Source organism: Schistocerca americana, chromosome 1 (genome assembly GCF_021461395.2).
Source record: "Schistocerca americana isolate TAMUIC-IGC-003095 chromosome 1, iqSchAmer2.1, whole genome shotgun sequence".
Taxonomy (NCBI): domain Eukaryota; kingdom Metazoa; phylum Arthropoda; class Insecta; order Orthoptera; family Acrididae; genus Schistocerca; species Schistocerca americana.
This window is the reverse complement of record NC_060119.1, coordinates 305,370,753-305,384,471: the sequence shown is the minus strand read 5'-3', so window position 1 is coordinate 305,384,471 and position 13,719 is coordinate 305,370,753. Positions and strand designations below refer to the sequence as shown.

General features: G+C 40.9%; 1 protein-coding gene across 2 annotated transcripts in view; it reads left to right on the top strand.

The window, feature by feature from the left end:
- Positions 1–13,719, top strand: part of LOC124595797 (tRNA pseudouridine synthase A) — a 117,158-nt gene that overhangs the window by 73,889 nt on the left and 29,550 nt on the right. For both annotated transcript variants that reach the window (XM_047134689.1, XM_047134698.1), the window contains exons 4-5: positions 11,902–12,169; positions 12,251–12,506. In XM_047134689.1, the coding sequence (XP_046990645.1) occupies positions 11,902–12,169; positions 12,251–12,506 (524 nt within the window). The remainder of the gene's footprint in view (positions 1–11,901; positions 12,170–12,250; positions 12,507–13,719) is intronic.

Here is a 13,719-nt window from a genome sequence, read left to right as displayed (position 1 = left end):
TTGCTATCTGAATGACGCCGTCATTTTGTTGAAGTATTTTCAGATCGCAGGCCTCTGCCTGAATGAGAAGAAATGCAATTTCGTCACCAAAGAAATAAAAATCATGAAGCACCCAGTGAATGGTGATGAAGTCTGTTCCAGTCCAGAGAAAATAAGTGCAGCCACTGACTTTTTGACTCCTTGGCACATTCATGATGTGTGAAGTTTCATCAGAATGTGCTGTTCCTGCCGGTGATTCATAAAGGGCTTCTGCTCCAAGATACATCTCTTGCAAGAACAACTGCAGGGTGAAGCCAAATTTTCCTGGAACATGGTGCATAAAAGATCTTTCCTTGTCCTTACATGGACGCTTACATCCTCTCCAGTCCTAATATTGTATGACTAGAATGCTGAGACAGAACTTCACACTGATATTAGTGGTAATGGTATAGGTGCAGTTCCAATGCAGATTTAGGAGGATGCTAGAAGTTGATAGCTTATGCTTCGAGGTTGCTCTCCAAGCCCGTGATGAACTACTCTAAAATGGAGCATATGTATTTGGTAAACTATTCACTGTTATGACGGACTACCATTCTGTATGCTGTCTGATTAGCCAGAAGGATTGAGAGCACTATAACACCAAGCATCTTTAGTGAGGTATAGCCCAGGAGATTTGGTATGGATTTTTGTGCCTGTGTCGAAAGTGGGACTATCAGAAAAGTTGTAGAAATGCTATTTTGGACTGTATTGTGTTTTTCTTCGTTTGTCAGACATCACACATGAAGCTGAGGATTGTGTCCATTCACCAAGAAGACAAAAGCAGAGAGATTTCCATGTTCTCCATATGAAGCCCTACAACAGTCCTGAGGTGTAGATTGATGATAGAAACTTCTTGTTCAAGGAAACTACAAGTCCACTTGATGATCTTGAAGCTCATCGTTGTGAAGAGGATGTAACAACATGATCTGAATGTGAGAATTTTCCAGTGCTGCCATACAGAAGAACATTGTGAAATCTAGATCTAGAACGCTGTAGTCACGTCCAATAAGAACTTCTGAAACAGTGAATCACTGTTTCTCCAGGAGAGGGAACAATGATGTGTGCTGTGCTGCATCCAGTGTGGAATAGCAATCAACATTGCATACTGACCTGCTGCAGGCTGCCACTTCAAATCTGAGACCCACCATATATTTGTTATTAAGTATTTATTGTTTTTAGAAGGCTGTCAAAATTTCTTGTATTTGTAATGTTTGTGTATTCTGGAATATTCAGTGTTTGTGTAACTAGCAGGCCTCTCTGTTCAGTAGACAATTCTATTCTGTCTGTACATTAGTGTTTGTAATAAACATGCTTTCAGTGCTAAGTATTCTAATTCATTAATGACTCTAATGAGGGATTTGGACTTGATTGTGGTCACTACTTGACAGTATCAAGGCTTATAGATAGTCATGTGTCCCTTGCTCCATATACAAACTGGATTGGATATAAAATCATTAATATTGGTATGAAGGAGTCTCTGTTGTACACTGCACAATGGCTTGTGGAGTATATATGTTGGTGTATACAAAATATGCTGACCACTAATTTTGCTTCTGACTAAACCTCCTTTTTGATAATAACATATAGGTAAATGCTGAAGACTTTCATATGTCTGGTTCATTACATCATAAGCAAGTACTTTGTGACAAATTTTAAATGTGCTTAGGACTTTCCTGTACTCAAGAAACATGCTATCATCTTAGAATACAACCATTGTATAAACTTCTAAATTCATTGAGCTAAGTTTCACAATGCTTCAAGACAACTGCACTCTCATTCATGATAATGGCACATGAAAACCCTGTTCACGCTACCAGATTTAGTTTCTCCATGACCATTTCTCTAGATCCTTTAAGACAGCTGCCACAGTAGTCCCTTTAAAAAGAACTTAGCTGATTTTCTTCCCATCCTCGTCCATTCAAAGCTTATGCTCCCTCTTTAATGATCTTGTTGATGACATGATAACTTTACTACATGGTTACATTAATGTTGCATTTCTACTGAACACAGATTTCAATCCTGCCTACTTTGACTTTAAGTTTTCTGGCTTTACTTTTCACAAAACTGTTTCTTTCATATGAGTGTCAATAGTTTTTCAGTTGGATATCCTTTTAGTTATGGAATAGCACTACATACGATAACATAACACCTTCATCTCATTAACTAAGTACTTTTATTGTTACCCATAAAATATTTATTACTAACAAAATCTTATTTTACAGTGGTGGTCAGCAACTTTTTCCCTACCATGTCTTCTAAGATTTATCCGTAGACCAGATACACAATAAATTTTTGTGGTCAAATCTCTTGGTTTCTCTGCATGCATATTTTCATTAGCTTACCGAAGAAATACAACAATTTGTTGGTCACGTAAGGTTTGCAACTGGAAGGACATTTGCTCAGAGAGCACCCAACAAAAATGAGCCCAGTAAATTACAGGGCGGCAATTCTTCTGGAAAATGTGGAATTCTCAGGGAATTACATTTTACCTGGAAAAATCAGAGAAATCTAAGGGAATTCCGTGAAATCTCTGGGGATTCAGTGTTTTTAACATAGCATTGAAATTGAATTTTATTGAGTTTGATAAATCACAAATTTTAAAATACTTAATATTTCAAAATTAGTTAATTATGTGGATATTATTCCATGTAAAGTATTGACATTTAAAAACTGTGGTTGAAGTACTTCTTATGGCTGGTACAGAGCTCACCTGAGAGAAAAGAAACGTCATTATTGTGGTATGCTGCCGCCTCTGCTCCCCCACTCACCATTAATTTACTCGGAGCTTCTTGACACTATATTCCTCCTCACACCTGGAATTCTCAGGTGTGTTTTTTTTTTGCGATACCATTGTTTTCTGCTTGTGTTACCTGTTTGATCTATTGTCAGATTATCAGTTACACAGCTTCCATAAATAAAAATAAATGTGTGAGACTGAATAAGTGAACTCACTTTCTTTTGAAAAACAGAGCTAGCAGGAAACTGCCCCAGTTTACTTATAACGAGAGATATGTACAGGATGATCCTCACAAACAGTGCAAGCTAACTGTAAGTCCATATTCCAAAGCAAAGTCCAGCCCACACTGTATTGGAAGTCCTGCCTATGACAAATGGAGCTCGTGATATTACCACAAATATTAGTAAAATCAGAAACACACTCACTGTGCACTCCACAGATGGCATCACAACTGACTCAGACTGACCCTAGGCTTAGTTTATTCGCTACATTCTGCCATGGTCCTCTCAGAGGGCACTCCTGGTGACAAGCGTCATTTGGGCTGTGCGCCACAGTGGTCAACGCCAAAAGCCTGGGGCATTCGCAATAACACTTGATGACAGTTGCTCAAGTTGCCTTGGGACTGTGGGCCAGGGAGCTGAGAAAGGGCGGCTGCTGATAGGCATGGTGAAGGAAAAGTTGAAGTCGGTGGTGCTGCGAAGTATGTGGGCAGAGGCCATGGAATACCTAATGGACCCATGGCAGACATAGATTGTACCGCAGACCCAGGTTTTGTTGTGTCTGAACTCATGGGCCCACACCAGATGGCACCAGCTCGGAAGGAAGAGGCCTCAGCACTGATATGCCCAGGTGGCAGTCACACCACGTACATCCCAGTGGGTGTGATGGGGGCAGCTAAGAAACTGCTCCAGTTTGCTGCAGCCTTTAACTGGATTGATTTCGTTGTTGTAGAAAACTGTAGAGGGTATTAGGTGTGGCGTCAGACATCACACAATCTTCTCCTTGATCAAGTCTATTAGCCAAGAGTTTAAACCCCAAATCTTTCAAGGACAGTAGCTGAAAAGAGCACTTCAGCATGTTGCATTTGAGACGTTTCATTTCTCATAAATTGTAAATCCTGAAGTGTGTAAACAGTATATTCTAGAAACATTGTTCTCCTTCCACAATAAAATGCATGTTGCATTTGAGACGTTTCATTTCTCATAAATTGTAAATCCTGAAGTGTGTAAACAGTATATTCTAGAAACATTGTTCTCCTTCCACAATAAAATTTACCCGACAGGTGGCTTTGATGTAAGTTTTTCTAGTAATGGCACCTGGGTGCCTTCATAGGACCACAAGTTTGCCTCTGCTGCCTGCAAAGGTGGTGCCCATAAACTCATCTATGTTAGGTAAGGAGTAACCTCATAGGGTGTTTGTCTGTGAAAGCATCTACTTGTAAAAATATTTTCAGGGTTGCATTATGAGAAACTGCACTTCTGTACACTGATCATTCACTTGGTGGACAACCACATCTTGGGGTACATTTGCAGTGAGGCAGCTGAAACACACATTACAAGTGTCCTTTTATGCCACACCCTTGGAACTTTGTGCTCTTTTTGGGGCATGCACCGCTTGTGCGGTGGGGGAGATGATATTTACAGCTGGGCAACAGTGCTGCTGCTACTGTTGCCTGTCGCTGGCACAGTTGTTCACATAGTCGTATGGGCCATAGGGCAAGTCCCTGCTGCGCATGATGTGACCTCCCAAATGACGAATGCCTGAATGCTGAGTTTTGTGACATCATCTTCTGTTGTAAACAAAGTTTGGGCTACAAGGGAAGTTACATAGGGTTGTGCGGTTCACATTAATTCAGTAAGAGAAGGATCTGATTTCCTCAGCACATGGTATTTCAATTATGTAAGCCGCACTATGATGACCATGATTGAAGAGTCCCTGTACTTTTGGCCACGCAAACATTTGAAATTGTAATTTCTATTTAATCCACTTAGTTTGCTGACTTGGTCCACATAAGATTTATTGTGGCCCTTTTTCCACTGCCAAAATTCTAACTGGCTGCAATAATATGTTTCTTCACTGAAAAATGTTATTGAAATAAATAAAAAAATCCTAGGCAACTCAAGTTCTGCTGCATTTATTAATAGTGCTATTACTATGTTAGATGATGCAATCCAGGATTTCCAGGCATGAACATGGCCTTTTGCCTTTCCATATGAGAAATTCGACAAGCTGAAAAATATAACTGCAATTGTCAGTGGTATGTGTCCCACTATTCATGTTATGTAAATGGATAGATAAAAAAATCATCTCACCAAGTGGTGGCAGCAGGGCACACACACACACACACACACACACACACACACACACACAAGACAATTTAACTTTCACAAGCTTTCGGAGCCAGTGACTCCTTCTACTGGCAGAAGAGTTGAACGGGAAAGAAGAGGGCTGAAGGAAAAGGACTAGAGAGGTTTAGGGAATGTGATACAGTTTAGAAAAGTCTCCCAGAACCCCTGCTTACAGGAGACTTACCAGAAGGGATGTTCCTTCGCCCCTCTTCCTTCCCCTTCAACTCTTCTGCCAGAAGAAGTAGTCACTGACTCTGAAAACTTTTATGGTTGAAAACATCCACTATGGCCTAATTACAAAAATGATCAAGTTCTGATTCGCATGCGTCACAAGTCTGACATCGTAATTTTTATCAAAGCGAATTACACACGAGTCAGCAGGGAATCATCTCAGTTTATTTACAAGAAGACATATATCCAAGGTGTTCTTCTGAAACAGTGCAAACTAACTTAATTCTGTAATCCAAACCAAAGTCCAGTCCACACTATATCAAAGTTCTGTCTGGGATAAATAGAGTCCACGATAATAGCACCTTAGTGAAACCAGTAGCACACTCTCTTCACAGTCCAGGTATCTCATCACAACTGACTCAGACCAGCCTTGGACTGGCTTGTATGCCAAATACTAGCATAGACCCCTCAGAGGATGCTTCTGATGACAAGTGCCATCTGAGCAATGTGCCATGTTAGGTGACAGTAATGTTGTGCCAGATACTCGGTTTCCATAGTAACATTGGTTGGCACCACTAAACTTTCTATAGTTCTTCATTTTGCTCAAGGGAGAGCAAGTAATATAACTACTTTACATTACTACCCTTGAAAGGGCCCAGTTTGTGTATTTTTCAGTGCTGCAGCTTATAATATTTTCAGTTTCCCCCTCAAAAGTGTGTAATTTGAACAAATGCAGAATATGCTTGCAAATTCCAACTGTTGTTAGATGTCCTCCCTACATTTACATAGGTACTCCACGTGCTACCATACTGTGCACAGTGGAGGTTACTTCTGCTACTACCACTCATTCCCTTTCCTGTTCCAGTCACAAATGCCGCGAGGGAAAAATTACTACATGTATGCTTCCATAGAAGATCTGATTTCTTGTCTTCACAGTCCTTTCGCGAGATGTTTGCTGGTGGCAGTAGGACCGTTCAGCAGTCTGTCAAAAATACCAGTTGCCTGAACTTTCTCAGCAGTGTTTTGAGGAAACATCATCTCCTTTCCTCCATGGATTCCCATTCTACACAACTGGCCAATTAAATTGCTACACAACGAGGATGACGTTCTACAGATGCGACATTTAACCGATAGGAAGAAGATGCTGTGGTATGCAAATGATTAGTTTTTCAGAGCATTCACACAAGGTTGGTGCCGGTGGTGACACCTACAACGTGCTGACATGAGGAAAGTTTCCAACCGATTTCTCATACACAAACAGCAGTTGATGGGCGTTGCCTGGTGAAACGTTGTTGTGATGCTTTGTGTAAGGAGGAGAAATGCGTACCATCACATTTCCGACTTTGATAAAGGTCGGATTGTAGCCTATCACGATTGGGGTTTATCGTATCGCGACATTGCTGCTCGCATTGGTCGAGATCCAATGACTGTTAGCAGAATATAGAATCGGTGGGTTCAGAAGGGTAATACGGAACGCCCTACTGGATCCCAACGGCCTTGTATCACTAGCAGTCGAGATGACAGGCATCTTATCCATATGGCTGTAATGGATCGTGCAGCCACGTCTCGATCCCTGAGTCAACAGATGGGGACGTTTTCAAGACAACAACCATCTGCACGAACAGTTAGACGACGTTTGCAGCAGCACAGACTATCAGCTCGGAGACCATGGCTGCGGTTACCCTTGACACTGCATCACAGGCAGGAGCACCTGTGATGGTGTACTCAACGACGAACCTGGGTGCATGAACGGCAAAAACGTCATTTTTTCAGATGAATCCAGGTTCTGTTTACAGCATCATGATGGTCGCATCCGTGTTTGGCGACATCGCGGTGAACGCACATTGGAAGCGTGTATTCGTCATCACCATACTGGCGTATCACCCAGCATGATGGTATGGGGTGCCATTGGTTACACGTTTCGGTCACCTCTTGTTCTCAATGACGGCACCTTGAACAGTGGACGTGACATTTCAGGTGTGTCACGACCCGTGGCTCTACCCTTCATTCAATCCCTGCGAAACCCTACATTTCAGCAGGATAATGCATGACCGCATGTTGCAGGTCCTATACGGGCCTTTCTGGATACACAAAATGTTCGACTGCTGCCCTGGCCAGCACATTCTCCAGATCTCTCACCAATTGGAAACGTCTGGTCAATGGTGGCCGAGTAGCTGGCTCGTCACAATACGCCAGTCGCTACTCTTGATGAACTGTGGTATCGTGTTGAAGCTGCATGGGCAGATGTACCTGTACACGCCATCCTAGCTCTGTTTGACTCAATGCCCCAGGCATATCAAGGCCGTTATTACGGCCAGAGGTGGTTGTTCTGGGTACTGATTTCTCAGGATCTATGCACCCAAATTGCGTGAAAATGTAATCACATGTCAGTTCTAGTACAATATATTTGTCCAATGAATACCCGTTTATCATCTGCATTTCTTGTTGGTGTAGCAATTTTAATGGCTAGTAGTGTAGTTTACGTAGCATTTCTGTAATACCCGTATGTTATTCAAACCTAACTGATAACATCAGTACCATAAATCTCGATCTGCCATAACTTAGTCCTGCAAAACCTAGAGAAAAACTATTAATGGGAGAAATTTGTAACTGTTGCAGAGGTCATCAAGTACGTTACACTTTCTACTGCTGCTTGAAACATTGTACTTGCTGTATGTCTCCCAGGCCTTGTGTATGTGCCCTCATGAAAGAGAAAGAAAGTGAGAGGGAGAGAGACTTTTTACTGCCCACCACTTTGACTGCCCATATACAGTGTGGGTAGGTGGGGCAAACATCTTTTGAGCTGACAGTCAACACTGTGTGCAACAATACAAGCTAGGGAAGGGATTTTGACTAGCCAAATGGAGTTGTTAGAACAGGATGTCTCATGTTTTTGACTGTCCTACCCAGTGTAGGTTGCAAAAGTTCGGTATCACTCAGCATGTGGTGACCAGCTGAACAAATGACAGTTCCATGTTGTTGGTAAGGGCTAAGTTCACATAGTCAGTGGCTGGTTTGAAACCAAGCTAGGTTGTTGGGTGCACACAAGATCACACCAGAGTGAATAACAAAAGAGAGAAAGCTGTAAAACAGCAAAAGTCGGACACTGTATCAAATGGCATGATCCGAATATTTCATGTGATAACAGGAAGGGGCAATATGTGACAGTGCAAGCATATTTAACATGTTCGCACTGGTATGTACCAGGCGGGTCACACTAGATTGTCCCATTGAGGAGTGTGTAACATTGATATCTCAAGCTCAACCTACCAATTATGGTACCAGCAACACACTAACATACGGTGTTTATGTATGAGCTACGCACAACAAACAGCTGTGAATACAATTTTGTATGAACCTTGAATGGTAGAGCTTTCTGAATGAACGGTATATTGTGATTAGAGTAGGGTGAAATTAATTTATGTCTTCTCTCTCTCTCTCTCTCTCTCTCTCTCTCTCACACACACACACACACACACACACACACACTCCCTTTCCCTCTCCCTTTCCCTCTCCCTCCCCCCTCTCTCTCCTTCCCCTCCCCCCTTCCATCCCTTCAAAAAGAGGGAGAATGAATTATGCCATTTACAAAGTAATAGATCAGTATATTACAATAGTAGCCAAGCACTTTTGAATACGACTGCCATCCAATGGCGAGAAACAGGAAAATCAGAAGTGCCAGATGAGCATGAGTACACATGCCATCCCACAGTAAGAAACGCCATTTGCAGTACCAGCCTGAACATGTTAAGCACAGAACTCTTCCAGAAGGCATGCCAGTAGTACTCTGGGCTTGCGCCATCTTCAGAGCTATGAGTAACTGTTCCTACTTGCCGGCATCATATTGATACAGTGACTTGGATGGGAGTCCAAATCTCTGTTGCAGAGGAGAGAGAGAGAGAGAGAGAGAGAGAGAGAGAGAGAGAGAGAGAGGTGCTTTGATTCCTGCCAGAATCTCGTGCACAGTTTATTCTAGGACAAGCGGTGCAGTTATTTGCACTGGCTGAAATTATATCCCTGAGAGCTTAGAGTGTGGCAGTGGTTTCATCACCATTGGCTCCCATCACTGGTCTATTGACATCATTATTCCCCCCTCCCCCTCCTCCTCCCAGGCCGATGTAAGCTGGGACAGGGGTACAGATTATACTGATGGCAAGGGGGGGGGGGGCACTCACAGTGGGAAGAAAGGGGGGGGGAGGAGACAGTGTGGACTGTCAAACCAGAGCTGATTTCATTTCACATCCGGCTACAACTTTAAACATCCATCTCTTCTTATTGCCAACGATCCCAGATTTTGGCCAAAAGTGCAGGCACATATAGTAGTGGCTGTGAGATTGTAGGCGTGGCTGTGCAGGACATGAGCTCTCTGGGTCAGGTGTAGCACAGCTGGGCTGTGTCCATTGGTGGAGATGTCTGATAAGTGACAAGAAAACTGGTGAGTGTTTCCTCAGAAGTGGTCGTCTCTGTATGTTGCACAAGTGCATTTTGAATCTTATAGCCAGCACTACACTCTTGCATTTGACATGGGGTAGAATGGAGGTGTAGTCAGATTAAATAATCACCAGTGCCTCCTTTTCGAGTTGGGAATTATTGCAGTGGGCTGCGAGAGCATAAATTCAATTAGCTGCTCTGTGCCATTAGTATGGTTTTGCAACAGAAAGGCCCCAATATGAAAATCTGAAGCATCTGTCACCAGTATAAGACATGAGCCCAGAATAAATTTAACCAAACAGAGTGCTGTTCAAAGACACTTCTTTAATTCAGGAATGCTTTATGGCACACTTCCGACCCAACTTATTTTACCCCTTTTTTTACACAGCTGGTTGGATGGACGTGAAATGTTGGCAGGTTGCAGAATGAATTGGCAATATAATTTACTATACTGAGAACAACTATAACTCTTTTGGGTCCCACGGGACAGGCGTCTTGTCTATGTCCTCTGTGTGATCTTGTGCGGACCTTAGCATCTTTTTGCTCAAGATATGACCATGCTATTTCATGTCTTGGAAAAAAAACTGACGTTTGTCAAGCCAGCACCACAGTTGGTGAATGCCCGTAAATGCTGCTCTCTTATAGCCCATGTTACAATGATATCGTCAAATGATTTGCACAGTTTGGGATGCCCTGAATAACTGTTTAAGATGTCTTTGAAAAATTGAGGGAGCTCTTGTGACTCCAGAATAGTAATCTGTTATATCATATTTATGACTAGGATCCATTTTGTTTCCTCATCAAGAGACAACTGCTCATACTAGTCAGCCAAGTCTATTTCTGAAAACAAAGGGCTTCCAGCCAACTTGGCTAGCAATTCCTCTTACATTGGAATTCGATACAGATCTACTTGTGATGAGCATTTATTTACTGTAACTTTGAAATCACCACATAATCTGAATGTACAGTTTGGCTTCTTACAGGCAGCCAGTGATGGTGCCCATTGACTTAAAGATGCAACTGAAATAACCCTCAAACTTTGGAATTTGTCAAGTTCAGCCTTACTTGTTTGCATATAGCAAATGGCACTGGATGTGCTCAACAGAACTTAGATACTGCTAATGTTTAAAAGAAATGTTTGCCTCAAATTTCACAGCGTACCCTTAGTAAGATTCAAAAGCTGCATCAAATGGAGTCATTTGTACGCTTCGAAGTAAAGGTTTCAGGCCAATGGGATTGAATGACCACACAAGCATATTTAAACACTGAACTTCTTCAGAGGACACACCAGTTGGACTCTTGACTTACATCACTTGCACGACCATGAGGAACTGTGTTTGTTTGTGAGCTACAATACATTGAACTCCATATCAGTACAGCAAATCATTACATCTATTTCTGTTTTCAAGGCTACAGTATTTGGTGCAACTGAAAACGGAGTGCTAAATAGTTTTGATTCATTTTCTATGCTATGTATCTCCTGAATCCCTGCATCAAAAATATAATGGAACCCGTTGTCAGCGATCTAAATTTGTTTGCATGAAACTTTTTGAATAATCAAAAGTGTATTTGAAGCACATGCAGAAGCAGGTTTTTCTTATTCTTCTTATTTTAAATTTACCTCTTACTGTATGTACTTCATCTTTCAGAATGGCAAAAAGTTGTTTTCTTGCATTACTGTCCAACAGACCATATTGTGCAGCATGAAGGTGCAATAGTGAGGCTGCATTTTATATTCCTTCATTGTATTAAGTGTCTTATTTTCTTCCCAGTCAAGTAAGAATGACAATGGGCTACTTCTGGAAGTCATCATTACTACTACCTTCAGTACGAAGTTCAAGTCTTGAACTGCAGTCATTTCCCATTTTCATTTGATGTTAAAGGTAGTTATGACTCAGTAAAGCAGGTTATTAGTATGTACTTGGAATGATAAAGGAATGTGTTTTGGAACTAAATGTTGCTATGCGTAAGGTTTGCTTGCAGGCACCCAAGCCTGCTCTGTATTAGAGAGATTGTCTCGGCTTTAAAACTGTGGCTAGGTTGACAATGGTGCATGAAGATAAAACACTAATATGACTATGCTAATGTTATCTGACTCAATATATTTTTAGAAAAGTGTAAAACAGGTATCGTGAATAATGATTGTAATTATTGTACTACAGTTTTTATACTACTCTTCCTTGTATTTCCTCACAGCTGAAGGTGCCAATACCAGTGATATCAACAAGCATTTGCCAGATCAGATCAGAGTTTTTGCTATAAAACGCACAACCAAAGGTTTCAACAGTAAAAGTGCCTGTGATGCAAGAACATATTCATATACACTGCCAACATTTGCCTTTATGCCTGCTGGTGAAGAAGTATCAGAAAATTTCAGAGTTTCTTCAGCTATCGTTAATAATGTCAATTCAGTGCTGAAAATGTTTGAAGGAACACACAATTTTCACAATTTTACATCAAGAAAGTATGTATAACCTTGTAAAGTTACTGTTCCAGGAAATTCATTTGTTTTCATTTCTAATTCTGATGTTTCTTTGATTATTAGGAAGCCTTTGGATCCAAGTGCGCATAGGTATATAATGAACTTTGTTTGTGGTGAACCATTCACCTCAGAAAATATGGAATTTTGTACCATAAAAATAAAAGGACAAAGTTTCATGTTGCATCAAATAAGGAAAATGATAGGATTAGCAGTGGCAGTTTCAAGAGGTCATACGACAATAGAAACAATAAATAAATCATGGAAACCAGACAGGATAGATATACCAATGGCTCCAGGAGTGGGCCTTGTGTTGGAAGAAGTGAGTACTTTCTGAATGAAATATAAGGTAAACAAAAATATTAGCTTATAAAATAATTTTGCTTTTTGAGCAGTTTCATGTGTTCCTTGAAAAATAAACTGAAGAAAACTGTGCACTGAATATCACAAACCAGAGTTTATATTGTGATTCCCTAAATCTGCGTGATTGACTTAGATACCACCTTTATGTGCAAATAGATGCTGGAATACAGTATTGATAACAAGTTGTATTTGTATGTTTATGGACAAAATGATGTATCACTATGCCGAAATGCTGTTATGATCTTGCTCTCAGCAGGCCATGTCGATGGGATTGCAAAACCCAAGTTATTTCTTTAAAATGTCAAAAAAGTGTATTTAAGTGGGAATCGTATTTAAATAAAATCAAGAAACAAGAAATACACATACAAAGTAAGAAAATGAAGTTATTAAGAAGTGTGGAGAGATGTAAAAGAAAAGACAGAAACAAAAACGTTGATCTTAGGTGTAAACTAAACATATGCAGTGCAAAAGACAAGTTGGAACAAAATAATAGAAGATGAATTCAGCATCTACAAAGAATGGATCCTCAAAGACAACCAGTAAAACAAATAAATCTGTCCCACAATGAAAGTGAGACTAGAAGATAGAGGAAAGTAAGCTGGAAATAACCTGAAAGGGAAGTAAGAAGAAAGAGGAAGAGGGAGAGAATCTGGGTTGTGTATCAGGCAGGACTGATACAGGCAATAGAGAACCTCAGAGAATAGCGGTACATCTTGTGACAGGTTCCTTTAGTAGCATGAAAGTGTCATGGAGATGCTGATTGAACTCTATGCCAGACATACAAGAGAGACATTGTGAATCATAGGGTGGTTTACCGTTAAAATTGCAAGTGCAAACATTCCAAGAAGAGACTGGCAACATATTGTTTCCTCCTATGTACATCTTGTGATCAAGACCATGAAGCTAAATTAGAGGTTTTGGAGCTCTCACAGAAGCTTACATACAGCAGTTTTCCTTACTCACCATTTGTGACTGGAACAGGAAAGTGGGGAATTGATAGTTGTACACAGGCTACCTTGCACCGCACACTGTAAGTTGGCTTGTGGACTATAGATGTAGACGTGCTAGTTGGCTAGTTTTTCAAGCCCATATTTCTTTAGTATGGGGTTTTGTGATACAGTAAAATGGTATACATTATTCTAATATATAAACACAAGCACTCTTGAGATCAG